The sequence below is a fragment of the Delphinus delphis genome, chromosome 15, assembly GCF_949987515.2.
Source record: "Delphinus delphis chromosome 15, mDelDel1.2, whole genome shotgun sequence".
Classification (NCBI taxonomy): Eukaryota; Metazoa; Chordata; class Mammalia; order Artiodactyla; family Delphinidae; genus Delphinus; species Delphinus delphis.
Genome location: NC_082697.1, coordinates 50774043 through 50798011, shown reverse-complemented (window position 1 = coordinate 50798011; position 23969 = coordinate 50774043). Strand labels below are relative to the sequence as shown.

General features: G+C 53.0%; 3 protein-coding genes across 7 annotated transcripts; 2 read left to right on the top strand and 1 right to left on the bottom strand.

Annotated features, from left to right (window-relative positions):
• The first annotated feature begins 137 nt into the window (after positions 1–137).
• RNPS1 (RNA binding protein with serine rich domain 1) lies at positions 138–9749 on the top strand. 5 transcript variants are annotated; one of them, XM_060031548.1, is made up of 9 exons: positions 138–258; positions 3246–3433; positions 3663–3818; positions 4479–4670; positions 4860–4962; positions 5266–5419; positions 7399–7518; positions 7977–8118; positions 8716–9749. In XM_060031548.1, exons 2-9 carry the CDS (start codon positions 3363–3365, stop codon positions 8813–8815), a joined length of 1038 nt encoding a protein of 345 aa, XP_059887531.1. In that variant the 5' UTR covers positions 138–258; positions 3246–3362; the 3' UTR covers positions 8816–9749. The 5 variants fall into 5 exon arrangements, with proteins under 5 accessions (XP_059887531.1, XP_069397497.1, XP_059887534.1 ...); XM_060031550.1 differs by lacking the exon at positions 138–258 and adding an exon at positions 361–379; XM_060031549.1 differs by lacking the exon at positions 138–258 and adding an exon at positions 443–650.
• A 1078-nt stretch (positions 9750–10827) lies between these two features.
• ECI1 (enoyl-CoA delta isomerase 1) lies at positions 10828–20672 on the top strand. Its single transcript, XM_060031546.1, has 7 exons — positions 10828–10955; positions 11050–11163; positions 13854–13981; positions 17511–17657; positions 18446–18567; positions 18689–18867; positions 20232–20672. Exons 1-7 carry the CDS (start codon positions 10904–10906, stop codon positions 20396–20398), a joined length of 909 nt encoding a protein of 302 aa, XP_059887529.1. The 5' UTR covers positions 10828–10903; the 3' UTR covers positions 20399–20672.
• A 32-nt stretch (positions 20673–20704) lies between these two features.
• Positions 20705–23832, bottom strand: DNASE1L2 (deoxyribonuclease 1 like 2). The gene is given in 8 exon segments (XM_060031545.1): positions 20705–22083; positions 22451–22635; positions 22638–22701; positions 22845–22973; positions 22975–23134; positions 23216–23299; positions 23378–23466; positions 23561–23832. Coding segments are annotated over 8 exon segments (909 nt in total). The 5' UTR covers positions 23705–23832; the 3' UTR covers positions 20705–22029.
• Between the last annotated feature and the right edge of the window lie 137 nt (positions 23833–23969).

Genomic DNA, 23969 nt, shown 5'->3' with positions numbered 1-23969 from the left:
TGAGGGGTGCAGCTAGCCCGGGACAGCCCCAGTCGCCCCTCCAGAGAGGGAGACAGAGTATAAGCGCCCCGACTCCTCTCTCCCCAAAAAGGCCTTGGCCCTTTAACCCTCTCCTCACTCGCACTCATTGGCTGAGGCGGTCTACGTCATCGCTGCGCGCCGGACGAGGGTGCCTTCCCGCTCCCTAATCCTGACGCCAGAGCGGCGCCCGCGTCAGAGGCTGAGGAGAGCGAGCGGAGGTCGTGGCGGCGGGAAGATGTAAGTAGGGGGAATCCGACCCCATCCAAGCTTCAGGGGCCGCCCGCCAGGCTCGGCGGGGCGCATCGTGGAGCCGGCCTGCTCCCCGGCCACGCGGTGACAACGGCGGCCTAGCGGCGCGGTACAGTGTTTGAGAATAAAGAGTGTGGCCCGGGGCGGGCTGAGTGGGAGGCGCCGAGGCCGCGGCCCGGAAGTGGTCGGGGCCGCGGCGGGCGGAAGGGCGCCCTCGCTTCGTCCGCTCTGCGGCGGGCCCAGTGAGGCCCCCGGAATTCGGAGCAGCCGGGAGCTCGGCCTCCGCCCTCGGGGCCTTCTCGCCGGGCTGGAGACCCAGGCCCGCAACGCCGGGCCCTACCCTGGAAGTGCTCGCGGCCCGGCGCCTGGACTGGGGAGTTGTGAGTGAACGCGGACGGTGGGCGGCGAGATCGCGTGTGGGGCCGGTGCCGGTGGGTGCGGAGTTGCTTTGTGGGATGCCCTGGGTGACCGACTGACCCTCCCTTCGAAGCCGTTAATTCAAACATCGACTCCACGAACGTCTGCCGGGTTCCTGTGTGCCGTTCTCGGTGCTAGTCCTTGGGGATAGGCCCCTAACGTCTTGGAGCTCAGTTTGACGGGTAACCCCAGGAGGGAGGATACGGGAAGGTTAAAATCGATGGAGGAGAGGCATGGCTTTTTCTCTTTGTTATTTCGCATGAATTGTGCCTAAAATGTACTTTTAAATGGGGAAGGTGCTCTGAAGATGTGAGCTGAAACGCCATCTACTCGAGATTTAACTAATTGTTCTCTCCTCTCTCTGGCTGTTGGACGCGCACCTTTCCGGAGGATGGGGGAGGTAATCAAGGTCCTGTGCTGTTACCTGAACTTGTGTAAACAGAGAACCTCAACCTTTGCTTTCTAGTACTCAGGCCACGCCCAGCAAAGCGTTCACTTACTCTGTGGTTCTTAATTTTTAGTGTTTTAAGAATAACCGGTGGTGCTTGTTTTCACAAAGTACATTAGGGCAGATCTTTAGGACGGCGGTGGGGTCCAGGAATCTGCATTCTGGGACAGTTAAACAATAAGGTAGCCATTGGCCACACGTGGCTATTGAGTACTTGAAATATACCTAGTTCAAATTGAGGTGTTTCAAAGACTTAGTATGGGGAGGTGTAGATGTTTTATTAATGAATTTGTATACTGATTGGTGAAAAGATAATACTTGGTGTGTAGCATGTCAAATAAATATATTACTAATAGTTAACTTTATCTGTTAACCAAGATTTTTTGTAATGCAGCTACTAGAAAATTTTAGAGTACTCTTGTAGCTGGCACTCTTTCTATTGGACAGTGCTGCTCTTGGTGACCCTAATAGGGGCAATCCAGGGACCCCTGTTGAGCATTCAGAGACTGTGTGTGACTTTAGAGTCAAGAATTTATGTGGGAGAAGAGCCTCCAGAGCCTCTCTTCTAACATTAGCTACCGTTTATTGAGCCTTAACTAGGTGCCAAATTAACTCCTTTATGGGTTAATTTGGTTTATGTCCCTGATAACTATGAGGTGTAGGAACTGTCTGTGTCACTGTACTGCTGATGAGAACTTGAGGCTCAGAAAGGTTAAGTGATTTGTCCAAGGTCACACAACAGAGCTTTGAATCAAACCCAGGCAGGCTGACTCCAGACTCTTAACCATTGAATTATACTCACTGATTGTCCAAGGACACTAACCTTATCCAATGTTGCCTGCTGGGTGTCTATAGTACCTTATTATTTTAAAACAAAACATCTTTAAAAATTTTATAGTCCTGGAAAAGAGCAGCAAAAGTGACATTCTCTTTTGTACTTCACTTGCATGTCCAAAGCTGGGTACTCTTTTCTTCAGTCAGAATGTTTATCCAGCATTTTGGCAGCACTATTCACGTGGAAACAGGATCCCGATTGGTGTGCCGTGTCCAAGTTACTTACAGGAAGGTGAGCTAGAGGTAGTTGAGGCTGACATCCCGAGATCTTTGCTTGCAACTCAAGCAGATTGTACAAAACCTCAGTGGAAATACTAAAGACAACAGTCCTGAGGAAACAGGGCACATAATTAATTGTTTGTTCTTGAGTAATATTTACTATTGCTTGTTCACTGAGTACATGGCAGTCCAGGCACTTGGCTAAACCCTTACATGTGGTACCTCATCCAATTCCAATGTCTACTTTTTTCCCTCCAACATTTTATTTTTGAAAAAATGTGAACATACAGAAAAGCTGAAAAAATTTTGTGCAGTGAATAGCCACGTCACCACCACCTAGATTCTACATGATACATTTCTGTTAACATTTGCTTTATTTATATCTAGCCACCCATCAATCTTATTTTTTCTTGCATTTCAAAGTAAGTTGCAGACTTTGGTATACTTCCCCCCCTAACTCATATGCATATCATTAACATTAGTCAGTGTTTACAATGACTATTCTTCAACGGCTTATTTTACTGCTTTTTAAGTGTTCATGGGGAACGTTTCATTTGTTTGTGTTTGGGTATTAAATGTTTTGATGCCGGTACCAGTCACTTTTGAAATGGTTTTTGCTTCCAGTCATATCATATATTCAATGTATCCTACAAAGATTACAGCAATGAAACAAGAAATCTAATCCTATCAGTTGGGTTTTTCTCTGTTCTGCATGCAAATGTGGTGCTGTAGTATTTCTAAAGGACTGTGGAGGGCTCATCATCAAACTTAAGAATGAAAAACGGGTATTGTACCGCCTGTAAAATAACAGGACACCACCATCCACACCGTTCCTTAAGAAAAAGACAAGCTGAGGTGATGGTTCTACCTGTGCCTCCTGTGGGGGCGGGATTCCCCCCCTGAGGAAACAGTGCTCATCCCCCGTGTGTTCCTGGCTTTGTGGATGCTTGCTGCTTACTGTGTTCCTTGCTGCCTTCTCCTGTGCTCAGCTTTTGATTGCAAAGTAGATATGTTGCCTTGCCAATTTACTCTGTAAATCCTTTTATCTTGTTATTAGGCTGCACTTTGGCGTAAATTGCAATCGATTAGGGATCGTTTCTCAGACTCAAGTTAGAAGTGAGAGTTCAGATAAGTGAGGCCGCCATTGCTGCTTTGAACACCTCAGAAGGGGAGAATGGATTTATCAGGAGTGAAAAAGAAGAGCTTGCTAGGAGTCAAAGAAAATAATAAAAAGTCCAGCACTAGGTAATCCTTCTGTTAGATTTTTCTAGTGCTACTTTGGGGGTGCTCATTGCTAGGGACCCTCAGAAAGGGGAAAATTGGAAATGTCTTGAATTTTACAGTGAAAGTGTCCTAAGCCACAGATATTTTGCCCTGTGATTGCCTGGGATTTGTGTAGCCCTTTGGGGTTGTGCTGTTGTTTCAGGGTTCATTCAAAGGGGCATGTAATCTCATACTCTTCCTCACTATCCAGGGCTCCTTCTCCTACCAAACGCAAAGACCGCTCTGATGAGAAGTCCAAGGATCGCTCTAAAGATAAGGGGGCCACCAAGGAGTCAAGCGAGAAGGATCGTGGCAGGGATAAAACTCGAAAGAGACGCAGCGCTTCCAGTGGTAGCAGCAGCACCAGGTGGGGCTGACGGGTTAGAGCATTGCCAGGGCCTTTCGTCCACAGCCGTGTCCCTCTTCCTTCCCGAAGAGCCTGCAGAGTGCTCTGTCTTCTTAAAAAGGAACACACTCAGATTTTTAATAGAGACTCTAATTTATGGCAAACTGGTTTGGGGTTTGCTCTCATTATATACAGAGGATGGTGTTGGGATTCTTTCTTTTCTGGAGATGTTAAGGAATGGGACATCTTGGGGTATGCTTTTCTGTCAAGTGCTTTTGATTTGGAGTTGTGCTTGGATTGCCCTAGCCTGGAGCTTCCTTTTCCTTCTGTTGAAAACCAGCCTGTGTTAGTCAGTAGCTGCCTTCCAAGCTGAGTTAGTGGCTCTGACTTGCCAGGCTCCTCCTTTACCTCCCAGTAGGCAAGGCTTCTGTGTAGGTTGGAAGCAGCTCATTCTTCCTTCCCTATCACTGCACAATATGTATGCTGTTTTCTGTCCCTACCAAGGGCTTTGGCTTAGGGCAGGGATCGGAGGATGTCAGTGTTTGCCCCGCTGGGGAAAGTAGTGGGTTTTGAAAATACCAGGCCAGCGGTTCATCTTGGGAGCATGTGCAGGCTTGCCTGTTCAGTGAAGAAATGCTGCTCCCACCACTTGTCTGTGACCCCCTCCCTCTTGCCCCTCAGGTCTCGGTCCAGCTCTACCTCCAGCTCAGGCTCCAGCACCAGCACAGGCTCCAGCAGCGGATCCAGCTCATCTTCAGCATCAAGCCGCTCAGGAAGTTCCAGCACATCCCGCAGCTCCAGCTCCAGCAGCTCCTCTGGCTCACCGAGTCCGTCTCGGCGCAGACATGACAACAGGCGGCGTTCCCGCTCGAAGTGAGCTCCCTCCCAGCACCACTTCTCCACCCGGGAGTAATTGGCTTGAGGGCTCTCCCCCAAAACCTGTGAATTACCTGGGGACCTAAATTAACAAACGGGGGGCTGTAAAGTCACCGTAGTTATTATAAAAATAGACCAAAAAAGGAGTTTTACTGTCTTAATAGGATTTTTTGTTTTTTCAATCAGATCCAAACCACCCAAAAGAGATGAAAAGGAAAGGAAAAGGCGGAGCCCTTCCCCTAAACCCACCAAAGTGCACATTGGAAGGCTCACCAGGAATGTGACCAAGGTGAGGAATCCTGTTTCTGTCCAGTGGACAGTGGGGTGTGTCTGTTTTGCAAATTTTCAAAGTGGAAAGCTGGAGAAGCAAGCCTCTGCCAGAAGGTGAACTTAGAATGTAGCATTTCGGAGGGCTGACTTGGTGGTGCATGACCAAGTAGAGCACTGGTTAATTCATTTTAATGGAATATATTATATGTATGTGTTTAGATTTACCCCCAGGTGCCAAGGTTGTAGTCATTGTGTAGTGGGTTCTCTGACTCTTACACAAGTGATTAGTGGGTGAGCATTAGTGACTCTTCTTTCTCCCTAGGATCATATCATGGAGATATTCTCCACCTATGGGAAAATTAAAATGATTGACATGCCTGTAGAAAGGATGCACCCCCATCTGTCTAAAGGCTATGCATATGTGGAGTTTGAGAATCCAGATGAGGCCGAGAAGGCGCTGAAGCACATGGACGGAGGTGAGTTAAGCCCTGCCAGCTCCCCTCTGAACCCCTGTTTCTTTGTCCCCTGTCCACGACCAGCTACCCACCACGCATAGTGTGTTTAAAACCGACTTTCAACCTGGCTGCATGTAAGAATCTCCCTGGAGCTCTTTCAAGATTCCAGTTCTTACTCAGTGGGTGGGTGTTTACCAAAAACATGTTTTGTGGAGCATGGTTCTTGAAAAAAAATTCATCAAATATGAATATCAATCAAAGTTTAAGGATCAAATGAACGGTTCCCCCCCCCAAGGAGTATATTATGAATATAACGAAGCATCATTTTTATATGGAAATGTTTTCTTTAATCCTCTCTGAGTCATTCTCTCTCTCTCTCCCTCTCTCTCCCTCTCTCTCTCTCCCTCTCTCTCCCTCTCTCTCCCTCTCTCTCCCTCTCTCTCCCTCTCTCTCTCTCTCTCTCTCTCTCTCTCTCTCTCTCTCTCTCTCTCTCTCTTTTTATTTGGCTGCATTGGGTCTTCGTTGCTGTGCACGGGCTTCTCATTGCGTTGGCTTCTCTTGTTGCGGAGCACGGGCTCAGTAGTGGTGACTCGCAGGCTCTAGAGCGCAGGCTCAGTAGTTGTGGCACATGGGCTTAGTTGCTCTGCGGCATGTGGGATCTTCCTGGACCAAGGCTCAAACCCATGTCCCCTGCATTGGCAGGCGGATTCTTAACCACTTCGCTGCTAGGGAAGTCCTGAATCATTTTGTCTTTTGCTAACATTTCAGCATTTTTAGGATAACTTCGCTGAATTCACAAATTTTACCCATTTCCCATAGCCACTTTTTATTCGGTAGAATGATTTGTCAACCTTTGAACGCTTGTGAATAGCTTCAAATTTCGAATAGTCTGCATTTGAAGGAATATGGGATTTGTCTGTGCCCCAGTTCACTGCTGCTGTACTCTAGGCAGCTGGAGCTGAGCCGGGACTGCCCACAGCACTGTGTGGGCTGCCAGGCCAAGTGGGAAGGAGATTCTGAACCCCTTACAATCTTGACATCCTTGGAGGCCCTCTTATACATTTGATAAATAGCCTCACAGGTCTTTGGCCCTTGAGCTCTGGTAGAGTTTGTATACTACAAAATTTTCCTTGGTACTGAGGTACAACTCTTTCAATCTACTTAAATCCCTCTGGAGTGTTTTATGAGTTAAGCATAAACTATGATCCATCCCTCTGCACACTTCAGCTCTTGGCTTTGTTGAGTCACACCTTTGTTTTAGAGACTGTTGATCTTGTGTATTTGATAGAGTCTGAGCACTTGCTAAAAATTTGGGAGACTTGGGCACGTTCAGGATGTGTGTGATTATAAATATTCCACGTTTTCTTAAGATTCTGGTAGGACTTTCCTGTGTGTATTGTACTGTGCACCACTGAATGGAACAGCTCCACACTGTCTCCAGAAAGAAAGCGGGGGGGGGCTTTGCCTTTACTGGTAGCTAGCCAGAGGATGACTTTGCCTCTGTTGTTACATAGTCAGTGCCTGTGAAATCCCTGACTTGGACTGGCTTTTGGCCATAGGCCAGGGCCACCTTAAGCCGTGTTTACTTAAATTGAGCCTTTCAAGTATGTTGCGAACATAGGTCCAAATTCCTGAGTCACCTTAATACCTCAGAAGTTCCCTTGAAAGTAGGAGCTGAGAAGATAGAAGACCCTCCACTCTTTGGGGGTACACGGGCTGTGCTTGGTCCCCTGAGCAGTCCCTGGACTGGATCCGGGTGCCTTATCCCCTGGGATTCTTGGGTCTGTGCCTCAGTGTCCTTTGCTCTTTCTTTCCCTGAGGTCCTGCGGTTTCCTTGTGCCTCCATTCTGAGCTGCCTCCCCTTGCCGTTCTACGATTTCATTCACACGTGGTTTTAGTACTTGCTGCACGTGGACTCACCTCCCTGAAGCACTTTTTTCAAACTCTTTAGACAGACTTGACAACTCCTGAACATCCTTTCATTTTGTTCCCCACCCCAGAAGTCCCTTCTTCCTCTCGGGCCCCACCTCTCAGGAGATCACAGATCATCCAAAACCCTGGTGCTGATCATCCTTCACCCCACCCCTGGGCTTGCTCACCTGATCCATCACCAAGCTCCGGTGATTATACCTCCCCGTTATCCCTTGAGTTCTTATGTTTCACCCCCATCTCAGTCCTGCCAAAGCCCCCTGCCAGGTCTCCTCACTGCAGTGCCCCCTTCACATTGCTCTTAAGAAGGAAGTTCAAGTGCAACACCACCTTCCAGCTCAGGGCGGGAGCATAGCTCTTCCCCTCACTTAGCAAATTCCAGGCTGTTCTTTAGGTGTTGACTTGGATGGTGCTTCCCGTGGAAGGCTATCCCAATGCACTAAGATTAGGTTCCCTGCTTCCTGGTAGTTTTCTTTATGAAACCTCCAATAACAGTAATTACGAGGTTCTTTCTGTGACCAGAGTAGTTTGTCCTTGTCCCCCCAGGCTCCTCTGTCTCACTCACCATGGTATGCCCATAGCTGGCATTGGGCCTGGCCCAGGGTAGGTGCTTGTTAGATATTTTGTGACTTTATCCTTTTTTCAACAGGACAAATCGATGGCCAGGAGATCACTGCCACTGCTGTGCTGGCCCCCTGGCCTCGGCCACCCCCCAGGCGATTCAGCCCTCCCAGGAGAATGCTGCCACCACCTCCCATGTGGCGCAGGTCACCCCCACGGATGAGGAGAAGGTGAATCACTTCGGGGTCTCACAGGGGACTGGTTAGGGCCAGTTTCCGTTTATCTTATTTACAAACATAAAGTTAGGATGATGACTTTGGGACTTTGTCCAGCCCTGCCTGTCCTCTGTGCCTCATGATGGGGGTGGGAAAGCAGCATTGGCATAGGCAGTCTTCAGAGCTCATCGTGTTCTTTCCAGCTGGGGAAAGGAAGAGCTGCCTGATTGAGGGACCCTCGGGAGGTGTGACCCCTCCCCTCCCTCCATGAGAAAACCGGAAGGGTCAGAGGAGTAGGGGAGAGGCTAACAACACCCTTGGCAGAGGCCAGTGTCAGGCTGTCCTCTGCTAGCGGTGTCAAGGTGCACTTTGCACAGCCCTCGAAGAAGAGAGTGCCTGGGGTCATGCCCTTGGTCTCTAGAACATTTGTGTGTCTCCCAAGGGTTCTGCGTCAGGGACATCCAAAGGGAGCTGTCCTGACTGGAGTGTTGGAGTGTGAAGCTGTGTAGAATTGTTCCCGAAAGAAGGCAGCTTTACCCCTGTGATTCCAGATGCGGAGCTGCTCCCGGGGCGTGGGTTTCATGTCTGATGTGGTTTCTCCTCTTCCCACAGGTCACGTTCCCCTCGGCGCAGGTCCCCTGTGCGCCGGCGATCCCGCTCCCCTGGCCGCCGCCGCCACAGGAGCCGCTCCAGCTCCAACTCCTCCCGATAAGCAGGGCCACCGAAGCTCTGCCCTGTGACTTGTATACCATCCAACTCACTTTTGTCACTTTTCTAGCAGAAGGAGGATCGGTAGGAAAGAAATCCCTCACTCAGGGGCAGGCTTCGAAGGTGAAGGCAGTAATTGCTACATTTCCCCTGGCGGCAGAGTTCCGGCTGCAGGAGTGTTGTTGGTTTGGGGTCGTGCTTATAATGATGCCCTCCAGTTTTCTGGCTAGAAAGCTTCCACATTTCTAGTTCCTGAGAGTCAGTTTAGTGGCAAAGCCAGCAGGGATGAGCAGGGGGCTCCAGGCGGTGGTACAGCCCCAGCCTGGGAGCATGTTTTCCCATTCCACAGATGACGTGGGGTCCATCTGGTGGGCTGGTCGTGCCCTAACCTGTTGGCCTGCAGGGTCCCACAGGAAAGGGTGTGCTTTTACGCAGCTGCCATTCTTGTTAGCCTGGCCCTGTTCCCCTGCTTGAGTCCTCTTCTGACCTCTAGGGCCAAATACCCAAAATGGTTCTTTTCACGTGTACTCATGTGCGTGCACACACACACACACACACACAGACAAACCCATGTCTCCCTTTCTCTCTGAAACTTGTAAGTTGAGAGCCAGCTCTGTCCGGTCATCACAGAACCCCCCGTTGTGTTGGTATTCATGGTGGTCGTGCAGGTTACTTGGGCAACGTGTACATTGCTTTTTTGGCTTTTATTGTACAGTCAGTACTATACATTTTCTGTTTTGAGTTTTGTAACTTTGTAGCATTTTAGATAATATTGTGTTTGTACTTTGTCGTGTAGAGAAAAGAATTGTGTTGAATAAACCTAGGATTAGAGTGCAGCTCGAGTGTTGGGTTCGCTGCCTCCTTCCTGTCCCTTGGCCCCAAAGGCAGCTTCAGTTGTGAGGTAATTAAACATGATTGTCTAAAAAATGTTTTGGTTTCATTCCCACAGTCACAGCTCCAAAACCTCTCAACCAGAAAAACACTGGAAGTGTTTATGAGTGTTGGGCTGCTCCTTGGCTAGACACATTTTAGAAAGAGGTGTTTTTTGTTTTTCTTTATTGGCCACACCATGCAGCATGCAGGATCTTAGTTCCCTAATCAGGGATCAAACCTCTGCCCCCTGCACTGGGAGTGCTGAGTCTTTAACCACTGGACCACCAGGGAAGTCCCAGAAAGAGGTGTTTTATCACCTTTATATTACAGGAGCTTTGAATTCTGCCTGACCAGAAATGTGGATTTCATTTGCCGCTGCTATTTTAGGTGGCCATGGAAAAGCTATTTTCCACCTCAAAAACTGGTTTGTTTCACAAGGAACAATTGAAAACACTTAAGATGTTACAAAAACAAGTCTCAGTTGCCCCCCCCCCCCCCCCCGTACTTGGCCCTTGGCCCTTACTGTGTCCAGTGTTCAAACTGAATGGTCAGAACAGTGTTCAGGCAGGATCAAGTAAATACAAACACGAGATGTCTCCTTCCCCTTCCTTGTGGGGAGCACTGCAGTTCCACAGTGGTGTGAGAGCACCTCACCCCTTGGGGAAGGTGAAGGGTCAGTTCTTAGTCACCAGGCTATGCTGCCCCACGCCTGTGGCTAAACCACCAGCTGAGATTCCTGGTCCCCCCCACAGGCAGGGGCGGAGTTCACACTGGCCCCCATCAGCATCCCCTCTAGCATCCTTTCCAGTGCCCACAGCTCTGCTGACGGCTCTGCGGGGCCGCAAGCTGCCGGGGTCCCCACAGTCCCTGACTACCACTCGGTTCACAACCCTCTCCGGGACTCGCACACTCCGTGACTTACGTGTGGTCCCGGGCCTGGGCGGCTCGATCTTTGCGTGGTGGCGCAGCTGCGAGTCGTGGGGAGGTCGTGGGGAGTGCGGCGTCTGGCCTGTCCGGTTTTCCCTATCGGCGACCCTTCACCCCGCAGCCCCAGCGTCCTGCTCAGCTAAGCCCGAGGCTCCGCCCGCTCGGGCCTCCGACCGCGGCCTTCGCCGGGTGCAGTAGCCCCCGCCTCCCGGAGGAGAGGCCTAGGCCCTGGGGGCGGGGCGGGCGGCAAGGCCACACCCCGGCGCCGCGACCCCGACCCAGTGCGGTCAAGATGGCGCTGGCGGCTGGAGCGCGCGTCTTGTCGCGTGCCCTGCTCTGCCCGTGTGCGTGACTGGGGGCGGCGGCCGGGTTGGGCAAGGGCCTGGGGAGGGGGGCAGGGGCGCGGCAGGCTAACGGGCCTCGCGCTGCCCTCCGCAGGGGCCTTGCTCCGGGGCGCGACCATCAGGCGGACGGAGCCGACGGCCGGCAGCGTGGACAGCGCGCGGCGTTTCGGGACCCAGCGGGTGCTGGTGGAGCCGGACGCAGCCGCAGGTAAGCGCCCGGAGCGCGGTCGCCCGAGCGCCCGGCCGCCCGGCTGTGGGGAAAGAGGGGGGCGCTGGCAGCAGAGCGGGCTTCACTGGGCAGTGCGTTTGATCTCCCCCAGCTCCAGGCCCAGACCTGGAATCCAGACTCGGGAGAACGCTCGAATTTCTAAAGGCCACGGGATAAAGCCCAATTTTAAAGGCAGTCTCTGTTGAGTTCAAAGCTTAAGGGTCATCAGTCTAGGTGTTTTCGCCCCCCAGTTCATTATGAAGATAAAAATATTTCAGTTTTTAAAGTTTGGGGCATGTGCTCCTTAGCTGTTAAATTGGGAACTAAAATAATTGGAAGTATTTCAGAATAAAATATTTTAATTTTTCTTAATACTCCCAAGTGGCACAGAACCCAGCAGATATTTTTTTAATTAAAGCCAGGAGCCACAGTGAAGTCACTCCTACCCACTCCCATCAGAACACCTCCTAAAAGTCTCCAAGGGGGATTTTAAAAAGATAGAAAAGGCACTTTTGAAAGAGAAACCAGTGCTTTCTCTACCAGAGGGCACTTCAGAGCTGGGTCCTGAGCAGGCTTGACATCGGAGACGTGCAGTGTCAGATTTTAGGACAAGCTGTCTCATGACCTCCCAGCTCCTGGCCTCAGCCTTTCAAGATGCCTCCCATCCCCAGTCCACTCTGGCTTGGCAGGGAGCCAAGCTCCTCCCCAAAAGGGGCTACAGTTTCAGCCCCCCAGAGCCCCCCAGACACGCACAGGTTGTGCATCGCTGCCTGTGCCTGGACTGCTGTCAGGGCACCCACCGTGTTCCTTGGTTCAGTTCTCTAGTTTAGCTCCTCTCTGGGTTGGGGGCTGCCCGAGCCAGGTGATGAGGGGCCCAACTACAAGTCCAACAAAAACCTGAGTTTCTGAAAGGATTGTTTCTGTGACAGATTTGAATATATCAGAACTTGAATAAAACACATTTTTAAAGTATTGAAGTAGGTGGTGGTGGTTGCACAAGATTGTGAATATACTTAATACCACTTAGTTGTACACTTAAAAATGGTTTGAATGGTAGACTTTCTTTTATGTAAACAAGTAAGAAAAAAATTATCAGTGAGACAATTTTTTACCAAAGTGCTTTCCCACCCCACCATGGAAGAACTCGCTAGCTTCACCGGCTTATCGTGGTAGAAGGTTGAGTTTGAGGTCAGAAAGCCAGGCTTGGTTCTGTCCTCACTGCCAGACCTGGGTAACCTTCAGGCATCTTGAGGCTTGGAGGAATTAATGGAATAAAAGTACTTTTTTAAATGTTTTCATTTGAGACTTCCCTGGTGACTCAGTGGTTAAGCATTTGCCTGCCAATGCTGGGGACACGGGTTCAATCCCTGGTCTGGGAAGATCCCACATGCTGTGGAGCAACTAAGCCTGTGTGCCACAACTACTCTGAGCCTGTGCTCTAGAGCCCACGTGCCACAACTACTGAAGCCCATGTGTCTAGAGCCCATGCTCCGCAACAAGAGAAGCCACCGCAATGAGAAGCCGACACACCGCAACAAAGAGTAGCCCCTGCTCGCCACAACTAGAGAAGAGCTTGCGCACAGCAACAAAGACCCAATGCTGCCAAAAATAAAATAAATAAATAAATTATAAAAAAAGAAAAAAGAAACTTACCTCCGAACCAAGTTTGGGGAGCTCACTTCTGAAAGTTTTGATTGCTTCTTATTTTTACATGTACATACCTGTAGCCAGTTAATAATTACCTCTTCCTCATAAATCATAGGTCTCAAAAGAGTCTCCTTGCCTTCAGGACTTAATTCTCATTCCTAGAGAATGGTTTGTGTTGACTATCCAGAGATTTCCAAGGCCTTGACCAGGGAGATGTACCCTAAGTGAACGGTGGCATTTCTAAAGCCCTTGGGGTCTGCCCTTGGGCCAGGCAGTGAGAACAGATGGCCCCAGCCGGCCCAGGCCAGCAGCTGCACTGTCCACAAGGGCAGGCCCTACCACTCCTGCTTTCCCTGCTGCTGGCAGTATAAATGAATAGATGGAGTGTTTAAGAACATCTGACCCCTGATATTCTTACTCTCAATCCTTAAACAAGCATGAACCAGAGGCCCCCACTGGCGTTCCTCCTTGCACATCTGGTTTAGTGTTTGCTCACTTACTCAAGAAACTAAGGCCATTTCTTACTCCCCTGAGGATGTAGGACTTACATCTGGGAGAAAAAGATCAACAAAAATTTGTACATGAATGTTCACAGCAGTATTACAATGGCCAAAAGGTGGAACTAACCCAAGTGTCCATCAGCAGGTGACTGGATAAGCAAAACATGCTGTACACAGTTAATGGAACGTTATTTGATCTTAAGAAGGAATGAAGCACTGACACATGCTACTACATAAATGAACCTTGAAAACAGTGAAGACAGACACAAAAGGTCACATATGATTCCACTTATATGAAATGTCCACAACTGGCAAATCCATAGGAACAGGAAAGAGATTACTGATTGCCAGGGGCTGGAACAGGAAGAATGGTAACTGCTGATGGGTACAGGGTTCCCTTTCTTATAAGGTATATGAATCTCACCTCAATTTAAAAAACCCCAAATCTGTGTAGCTTCCCATGGCCTGGTTGAGGGTGCAGGGTAGTTGGGGGTACCTTTCCCATGTTGGGTATGAGTTTTGTCCTTTTCATTTTCAAACTAGGGGTCGCCGTGATGAAGTTCAAGAACCCCCCAGTGAACAGCCTCAGCCTAGAGCTGCTGACAGAGTTCATTATCAGCCTGGAAAAGCTGGAGAATGACAAGACCTTCCGAGGCATCATCCTGACTTCGGTGGGTGCTCCTTAGCTCCCCCAAGGCCCCAAGTTCTCAGGTCGAAGTCCAGACTCAGGAGCCCTCCTACACACTTCACATGGTGGAGAAAACCCAGGCGGCCCAGGTGTGGGTGCCACCACAAAGGGCTTCCAGGGCTTGTAGTCCTGGGTGTGGGGGCTCGAGGGGGCCGTGCCATGGGCAGCTGGTTCTCCCGCAGGAGGCTGATCCTTAGTTCCCAGGTCATGCGGTTGTGGAGCCAGACCTGGGGCAAGCCTCGGCCCTCCACACCCAGGGCCAGGATGTAGGTGAGGGCAGGTGACATTTCTGCAGGATACCCTTGAGGCCATTCGACCTCACGAAGGGTGGACCCTGTGCAAACTTGACAACAGCTTCCTGGGGACCTACCCAGGCCAGCCCCAGTGACGGTGCTCATCCCAAAAGCTGTGCCCTCCATTCCCATCTGGGCAGGTCCTAGAGTTGAGGTCTCAGAGGGCAGGCTTTTCCCTTCTGAATTCTCGAGGGGAATGGGAACGGCAGCATTTCCCCTACAAGCCAGCAAATGCTGGTAACAACAGGACTTTGTTGGGTCAGGAAGAGCACTGGGGTCACCTTTCAAGTTAGAAGGAGCCACAGACAGCATAAGCGTCCCCCAAAGCTAAGTGCCACGATACTAGAGACCAATGGGAACACCTTGGCCCTGCCGTCATTAAAGGTGCAGGAAGCAGACGGTCACAGCCTGCTTCCTGCACCTTTTAGGCCAAGGTTTGGAAGGTCCACTGTGGGCTCGCACCTGCTTCCTTAAACCCTCAGGTTGTCCTGGGGTGGCCTGGAGTTGCAGCTCTGGAGAGCCTGGCTGCCTCTGACGAGGGGACCCATCACTGTGCTGGAGGCACGGACCAGCAGGGAACCCTCAAGGGCTGGCCTGATGCACGCACCCAGTGCGTCCCGTAAAGCTGGGGTTTGCAGAGCCAAGCCTTGCCCCATCCCATGGGAGTGAGATGACCTTATTGCTCCAAGGGTAGGACTTATACTGGGTGTAGATCATTTGAGGGAACTTTCTAACCTGCCTAGAGATGCTGAAATTGCCTAGGAACTTTTCACCCTGGATAATGCCTGAAAATACTCCATTTAAGGTGTCATTTCATAGCCTGACGTTTTCTTTATTATGCTCTGAAAATGAGAGAATTGCGTGTCACCAGAGATAGGACCTTTAGAACGAAAGAGGGGAAGACCTGTCGCTTGTCCAGGCCCCCAGCCCCTGTGCTCTGGGGACAGGGAGCCAGCATTTGTCCCTCCGGAGCCTGCGTTCTCCTTGTGACAGTGTCCTCCCCTCCAGCAATGTGTCTGCGCCTCGTGTTCTGTATCAAGTTCCTCCTGTGTACGTAGCACAAGGCCTGGCCCAAAGTGGGTCCTCAGCAAATGTTTTGGAAGGACTTGTGTTAGTTGGGGCCACCTTAACGAAGGACCACCAACGGGTAGCAGTGGGGCAGAACAACAGAAATGTATTCCCTCACGGTCTGGAGGCCACAGGTTCAAAATCAAGGTGTCAACAGGGCCAATCACATCTAGAGGCCATGGGGGAGAATCCTTTGCTTCTGCCAGCTTCGGGGGGCCCCTGGGTTCCTGTACTTGTCTCCATGTGGCTGTCTGCCCTATCTCTGTGTCCGAATCCTCCTCAGAAGGACACCAGTCAAAGGATTTAGGACCCCCATACTCCGGTACGGCCTCATCTTAACTTGATCTCATCTGCAAAGATGCTATTTCTGAATAAGGTCACATTCTCAGGTACTGGGGTGAGGACTTGACCTTGTCTTCTTCGGTGACACAGTTCGGCCCACTACAGATACGTTGCTGAATCACAGAAATCACGGAAATAGGCCAACCCACATCCATTTTCATCTGTCTGGCAGAGGCCATCCCCAGCTGGGATTAATGTGTTTGCTTCTCTCGCATCCAGAATAGAGTTCTTTGCCTTTGCTTCCCTCCAGCGCCAGGACTGTGGGCAAGTGCTGTCAGCCCCTCCAGCTTCTGTGCTGAGAAAATGAATTGGGGAGGCAGTGAGGAGGGGGGAGCCAGGAGCTCATGGTGGGAAGAGATTAAGGAGGAAGGCTGAAAAGCTGAACATCAGTCCTGCCACATCTTCAGAGCAGGAGCAGCTCCATCCCCCTGCCGTCCCACCCCCAACAGGCGCTGGCTCACGGGTCCCTGCTCGGCCTGTGAGACAGCAGGACGTGGTGTACCCAGCGCCAGTCTTTCCATCCCTGTGGGGCCTTTTTAGTGACAGGAGTGGAACACGTTCCACGTAAACAAAAGGCCAGCCTGCTGGTATCAGTGCACACACAGGCATGTGTGTATATGAGAAACACGGGGCTGCATCTATGCCCTGCACTGCAACTTGCTTTTGTCGCTTAATATAAGGATGTAGAGGACTTCGAGTGTGGCTGCCCCTCCTCACAGACACTGCAGGCAGGGGAGGGGGTTCGGTCGTTGCTGCAGCAGCACATGGTGACCGCGGCCAGTGCTGGTTAGTGATCAGCAACCCCAGGTGCGGTGTTCTCGGGTGAGGGCTGGGGAGCTGCCCCTCCCCTGGCCTGCATTCTTGACAGAGCACCCAGAACCTGGTGCCCATGCCCAGAAGCACCTTCTGCCTTGGTCTGCGCTCCCCACCCCCACTTCAGCGGCTGTGTTGGGGCCTGGGGCGTCCACACAGGACACACGTGCCTTACAGATCCTTCCCCAGGCTTATGTCTCACGTGTGACAGCCCAGGGTAGAGGTCTGTCTTCTTTTTTTTAAAAAAAAGCTAACTGCATGATGACTAGACTGCAGCCATGACATAAGTTGGTCCATCTTTTTTTTTTTTTTTAAACAGAAACCATTTTATTTTATTTATTTACTTTTGGCTGTGTCGAGTCTTAGTTGCAGCACGCGGGATCTTTCATTGCGGTTCACAGGCTTAGTTGCCTGCGGCCTGTGGGATCTTAGTTCCCCGACAGGGATCGAACCCACATCCCCTGCACTGGAAGGCAGATTCTTAACCACTGGACCACCAGGGGAGTCCCGAGGTCTGTCTTCTTGACTGCTCACCACTCCCTCCTTCCCTGGCCGGGTCCTGACAGCTCCTTCTGGCCTGCACCGGAGTCTGCAGTTTGCTTTTGGGGTACATCAGAACATGTGTCCCCTCCGACTGTCAGGAGTCCTCCCCCGCCCCTGAGTTCCTCTGCCCAGGATGAGTACAGAGGTATGCACAGAGTCCAGTGTGTTTATGTCCCTGGGGGAGCACCGGCCCTGCTGCCTTTTCTTCCAGTTTGAAGCTGGAAAGGGAAGAATATCCCAGGATGCAGAAGGAACAGAGTCCAAGGGAGGTCCAGGCTGCCTCCCTGGAGCCCCCAGCTCTGGGCTTCTGGAGGCAGCATCCTGCTGCCCAAGCATGACCTCAGTTCCCCTGTCTCTTGAGCACCTGTGGGCTCCCTGGGCCCTGGGGCTGTGTTGGCACTGTGGGGCAGACTCTGACGGGGCCCCTGCCCACCCCCCCCCCCACCTCCGCAGGACTGCCCCAGGGTCTTCTCCGCAGGCCTGGACCTGACAGAGATGTGCGGGAAGAACCCGGCCCACTACGCCGAGTACTGGAAGGCGGTGCAGGAGCTGTGGCTGCGGCTGTACCTATCCAACCTGGTGCTGATCGCCGCCATCAACGTGAGTGTCCCCGCTCCCGAGGGGCCTCCATGGCTCGCTGCGGGCCAGCCCTTAGGGTGGGTGTGGATGTGGCCCTGCCCTCAAAAAGCCCTCAGAGAGGCAGGGGGCAGTCGGGAGACCCTCAGAGGTGCACAGGTCAGCTTGCCATTACAGACCAGGTGAAGGGGTGGGGCTGGGGGGGACTTGCTCACTGAGGTGGGGGTGAGTGTGGGGGCAGGAACCAGGGCCCATGGTCAACGTGGTCCAGCAGGAGGGTTATGAGGGTGGGGGCAAGTGGGATCAGATCTACATTTTGGGAATATCACTTTGGCCTAACCTAGGGAAGGCAGGGGTGGGGCTAAGGCCAGAGAGGTGCCAGGAGGGCCTGAGCTGGGTGGAGAGGAGGGATGGCCAGAGTCAGGAAGACTCCATGGGGTGTGGTGGCCGCTGACAGCCTCTGTTTGGGGCAGTGGATGTATGAGATGAGGGCAGGGTGAGGTCGGGCCTCGGAGGACCTCCTGCTGGAGGAGAGGAGAGGCCGCTTGCTGCCCTGACATGTGCGTGAGAAAAGAGGGGGTGTTCTGGGCCTGAGCGCTGGCCACCTTGCCAGTGCCCGCGGCCTCAGGCTGATGGGCAAGCCGGAGCCCCTTGTGCGCACACCCCCAGTGTTGGTACAGCATCCTGGGGGCTGGAAGCACCCAAGAGCTCACGGCCACCTGAGGCCCTTCCTTGGGACCCTGGGTCTCTGGAAGATGACCGGAACCAGCCACAGCAGCACCCAGAGCCCGTTGGTCCTGCTTCCCCTGTAGGGAGCCTGCCCGGCCGGAGGCTGCCTTATCTCCCTCACCTGCGACTACCGGATCCTGGCTGACAACCCCAAGTACCTCATTGGGCTGAACGAGACCCTGCTGGGCATCGTCGCCCCCTTCTGGTAAGACCGGGGGCTGCACCCACACTCCACCAGACCCGGGGCTGAACCCACCACCGCCCCCCCACCCGACCCCCATTCCCCGGGAGCCCTGAGCCCACCGTGAGTGGGTGTCTGCTTCCAGGTTCAAAGACACCCTTGTGAACACCATTGGGCATCGTGCCTCAGAGCAGGCCCTGCAGCTGGGGTTGCTCTTTCTGCCAGCAGAGGCCCTCCAGGTGGGCCTGGTGGACCAGGTGGTGCCTGAGGACCAGGTGCTGAGCACAGCGCTCTCGGTGATGGCCCGGTGGATGGCCATTCCAGGTGAGGGGCGTGGCGGGGGGGGGGGCAACAGCTGTGGGTACCGGTGGGCAAGTAGAGAGCCCCGTCCCCTCCCCAGCCTGGAGCTTCTGGTGAGACAGGAGGTTCTCAAGCAATTCACAAATGAGCCATTCACAATAGCAGACTGACCTAGTGTCCTGAGGCTGATGTAACAAATTACCACAAGAGGGGGAGTTGCGGGGCAGGGGGGTGCTTAAAACAAGGGAAATGCATTCTCTCTCAGTCTGGAGGCCAGAAGTCTAAAATCGGTGTGGGCAGGCCCTCGCTCCTGCCAGAGGCTCTGGGGGAGGCTCCTTCCTGCCTCTTTCAGTTTTGGGGGCTCCAGGTGTCCTTGGCTGTGGCTGCGTCACTCCCATCCCTGCTGTGTCTTCACATGACCTTCTCCCACAGTGTGTCTCTATATCTCAGAGCTCCCTCTCCTTTTACGGACACCTGTCCCTGGATTTAGGGCCCACCCTGAATCCAAGATGATCTCAGTTACACCTGCAAAGACCTTTTTCCAAGTAAGGTCTCTTGCAGATACTTTTTTGGGGTCCACTGTTCAACTCACTACACAGACAACTGGAAACAGCTTGTGTGTCTGTGTATAGAAATAGGGCTGCTTGGGACTTCTCTGGTGGTCCAGTGGTTAAGACTGCCTGCTTCCACTGCAGGGGGTGCAGGTTCGATCCCTGGTCAGGGAACTAAGATCCCACATGCAATGTGGCCAAAAAAGAAATAGGGCTGCTTATATCAACTATGGTAGAAACCAGGGATCAGCAGGCTGTCTGTAAAGAGCCAGGGAGATTTTCGGCTTTGTTGGTCACATGGTCTCTGCCATAACGCCAGAGCAGGAGGGCGGACTTAGAGCACGTGAACTAACAAGCGTGTCTGTGTTCCAATAAAACCAGGCCACCGAATTCTGAATTTCATGTAATTTTCACGTATCACAAAATATTACCCTTTTAAAATTTTTTCCATCTATATAAAAATGTAAATACCATTCTTGGCTCTTGAGCTCTGGGGGGCCAGGTTTGCCAATGCCTGACACAGACAAATGCCTGAATACCGTGCAGCCATTAATTATGTTGTAAAAGAGTATGTAGTGACATGGAAAATATTGCCGACAATATAGTTGAGGGAAAATAACAGGTTAAAAAGGCAACTTTCACAATATCATCCTGTATGATTTTAAAGGAAATCGACGGACAGTAGGGAACAGGTGGCTTTCATTTTCTTCTCTTTGCTCATTTGAATTTTCTAAGTTTTCTACCGGAGTTTCAGTTGGAACTCCCTTGGAAAGCTTGGGAATACCACTGTCCCAGAGAAGAGCATGGGTTTTCACAGGTGGGACCCATCTTCTTTAGATCACGCTCGACAGCTGACCAAGAACATGATGCGAAAGACCACGGTAGATCGCCTGGTGAAGCAGCGCGACGCGGACATCCAGAACTTTGTCAGTTTCATCTCCAGAGACTCCATCCAGAAGTCCCTGCAGATGTACTTAGAAAAGCTCAAACAAAAGAAAGGCTAAGGGCTGGGCTGCCATGCAGGGTTTTTAGCCGTTTGCACCCTTCTGGGGGCCCTATGGTTCCAAGGGATTTAAAGAAGGTGTTTTCCAATTTAAACGTACTTTTAGCTCTTTGTTTTGCTCATCTCCCTAAAAGGCCTGTTCCTTGTAGCCATAGTCCTAAGGCCTGCTACCACTCACGAGTACCCTTTGTGCATGGCGGGTGGGCAGATGGGCACAGCTGGCAAGCAGTGTCTTGATTTGGGAATCATAAAGTGGTAGATGGCACCCTTCTGGACCTCAGCGATGTCACTGTTGAGTGTCTCCTCTCCCAGAGCAGAATAAAGCCCTTGAGTTTCCCATCCCTGGCTGGTGGGATGCCTGACTGCTGGAGGCATAAGGCCAGGTAGTTGTGGGCCCTGGCAAGCCACACAAGAAAAGGAAAAGGGAAAAGCCCTTGGGCTGCCATGGTTTTTTGTTTGGATGGAAAGCCTGTATAAATTTCAGAGAAATTGGGTGACTTGGAGAGGGAGGAGGGAGGCATTTTACATCACAGGTGTCCTAAATCTGACTTTAGAAAGATCTAACAAGAAAAGCTTGTTCAGATTCTTGAAACAAAGGTTTTTCTCTCCCATACAATTCAGGCCAGTTAAATCCTGCCAAAGGTGAGACGCTTCGAAAACCAGAAACCTCATCAGGCCCCTGTCATTTACACTGTGTACCCCAGTTCTACTTGTTCCCAATCCTCAGGTGATGGGTTTACTCAGGGTGCAGGCCACTGTCCTCCCTGCTGAGTCCTTGCCCAGCCCAGGGCTCCTGAGGAAGAAGCTACCAGGAAGGCACCTTTGAAGGGGCTGTAACCACTGTGAGCTGTTCAGGTTCTGTGGACAGGACCTTAACCCAACCTGCCTGCTCACCACTGAGGAGGCTCTCCACATGTCCCAGCGCCGCCAGCCGGCTGGTTGCAGGGGGCCAGCCTTCTTGACCTCCCCCCCGCCAACTGCAGTGCTGGGTAGGAAAGGACCCTCATACACAAGTGCCTGTGAGTGGCCTGCAGGCCTGGGAACCGGGGCCATAGGAGGAACACTGAAAACTGGGAGGTTGGCCTCGCACATCCACCCTACACCCTGTGTGAGCACTTACCCCAGCTGCACTCAGTACAGGTGCTTGAAAGCATTTAGTTTGCACAAAGAGCGAGCAGGGAGCTTCAGCCAGTGAGCACAGGAGCTGCCTTCTGGAGCCAGCCTGGTCTGGAGGTGGTCAGTTCCCAGCAGGATGTGGAATGGGCAGGCCAGGCTGTCCCTGTCCCCTAAATGGGTTGGGACCGGGGACCTGCTTGGCTGCAAGACGAAGGTTTGTGCCCCAGAAGAGCTGAGTCCTAAGAAAGGACATGAAGGCTTCAGAGCCAACACGTGTGTGTGGTCCTGGCTGAGGGTTCGCTGTTTATTGAGCTCAGCTGTATGCCCAGTGCTCTACGAGGTGCTTCTCACAACTTTATGAGGTAGTGGTGGCGGCCCATTTCACGATGGGGAAACAGGCTCGGAGTAGTCCCATCACTTGTCCAGGCCCAGCTGACCCTACCCTGCAGCCCTGTGGGGTTTCCTCCTTGTGGCCAGAGTCTGCAGGCAGCCTGCCCTGGCCAGGGTTCAGGGCTGTCAGTAGGACTTGAGGGTCACCTCCACAGGAAAATGGTCACTGATGGCCAGGGCCTGAAGGGAGAAGGGGCCAACTCTGAGGCCCTGCTGAGCAGCCAGTCCTCCCTCAGGCTCCACCCCCAGAAAACTGCCCCATCTCCCCCCAGGAAGGGGCCCACTGGGTGTCCACAAACCACTGCATCTGGGGGTGGGGGAACAGACCAGCGAGGCCTGGGCTATCCATCCCAGCTGTGCGAGTTCAGTGGGAGCATGGCCTCGGGACCCCACTCTGGGGAGGTAAAGAGCTTCCTGTACTGCCATCCCAGATTTGTTCCATTCAGCCAGAACTGAACCTTTAAGGGCCTTTTCTAGAAACAGTGCAGGGAGGGGAGCGCCAGGTGTACTGAGGTTGGGCCTTGCTCCTACTGGGCCCAGCACTCGCCTGAGCCTGGTACAGGCCAAATTCCTCCTGGAAGTCGTATACGGCGGCCGACTGGGGCTTCAGACTGCTGCGCAGGCGGGCACCACAGACCACGATGCGGTCGTAAGCACAGTCTGACTTGCCCACCGTGGTGTCGGCGCTGTCCGGGATGAGCCACTTGAAGACCTCGCTGCTGCGCAGGCGATGGCCGGCCAGTCCTGAGCCTGCACGTAGCTGCAGTCGGCGTTGAAGTCGCCCAGAAACAGCATGTCCTGTGGGGCACCGCGGAACTGGGTCTGAGGCTGCGGGAGGGGCCGCGCGCGCAGAGCCTCACGCTTGTGGCCGACCCCCAGGGCGCACCTCCGGGACCCTGGGCCGTGGGGCAGGACGGGGCCGCACGGACATAGGGGCTTACGTAGGTGCCCCACTTGTCTATCACGTCCAGGTACACATCGTAGAGCGCGTCGATCTCGGCTACAGCTTGGTGCGGTGCCGCGTGCAGCGGAATCAACACTAACTCCTCGGCAGCTGCAGGAGGTAGATGTCAGGGGCTGGGGCGGGGCCAGCGGGACGGGCGGGGCCTGCGGGACGGGCGGGGCCTCACCTGACCCGGGTGCCGAGAACTTGACCACGAAAGGTTCACGACTGAAGGCGTCCTCCGGGTCCAGGTACTGGTACGTGTCCACGACCGACACCGTGTCCTTCCTGGGTGTAGAGGGTGGGTGGGCGCCCCAAGTGGGCCCCCTCCTGCCCTGCGCACCCCTCCCCCGCATCCCCGCCCCTCACCTGTAGACGAACAGGTACGTTTCCTTATACTGGTCCCGACCCAGGGGCTTACTGCTCACGAAGCTGTACTCGTGCCTGGACACGCTGCGGAGACACCGGCCAAGCCCGGCGTCAAGGCATCGCTCGGAGACCTGGGCCCACGTTGGGCCCTGCCCGCCATACCTGTTGATCAGCTCCATGAGCGCGGATACAGCGCTCAGGTCGGAGTCCCGCACCTCCTGCACCAGCGTGATGTCATAGCCAGCCAGGATCTGGGGGAGGGGCCGGCAGGTGCGGGGTCACGTGTGCGCGGCAAATTAGCCCGCGGAGCCCAGCTACAACCCCGTCCAGGGTCCCCAGCCTCACTTGCGCGATGATGCCGCTGCAGGCCGGGTCTGACACTTTGCTGTCGCCGAAGCTCCGGATGTTGAAAGCTCCGATGCGCAGCGCCGCGTCTCCTGCAGCCCCTAGCGCCCAGAGCGCAGCCAATACGGCCAGGGGCCTGCCCATGGCGCAAAGCTGGCGGGCTTAGAGGGACAGACACAGCCCGCGTGAGCGCGGACGTGGAATCGGACACACCAGGCCACCCTTCTCAGTCCCGGCTGCTGGGACGCGGGGGCTGGGCAGGTTCTGCCACCCTTTGGTGGCTGGCAGGAAGGCATATCCTCCCCCTGCCACTCTCCAGGTCTCCCCAAAGTGGTGGGCTGGGCTTACGGCCGTGGCCGTTCTCCTCCGTGGGGAAACGGAGGCCCAAATATTGAGACTCCATTCACAT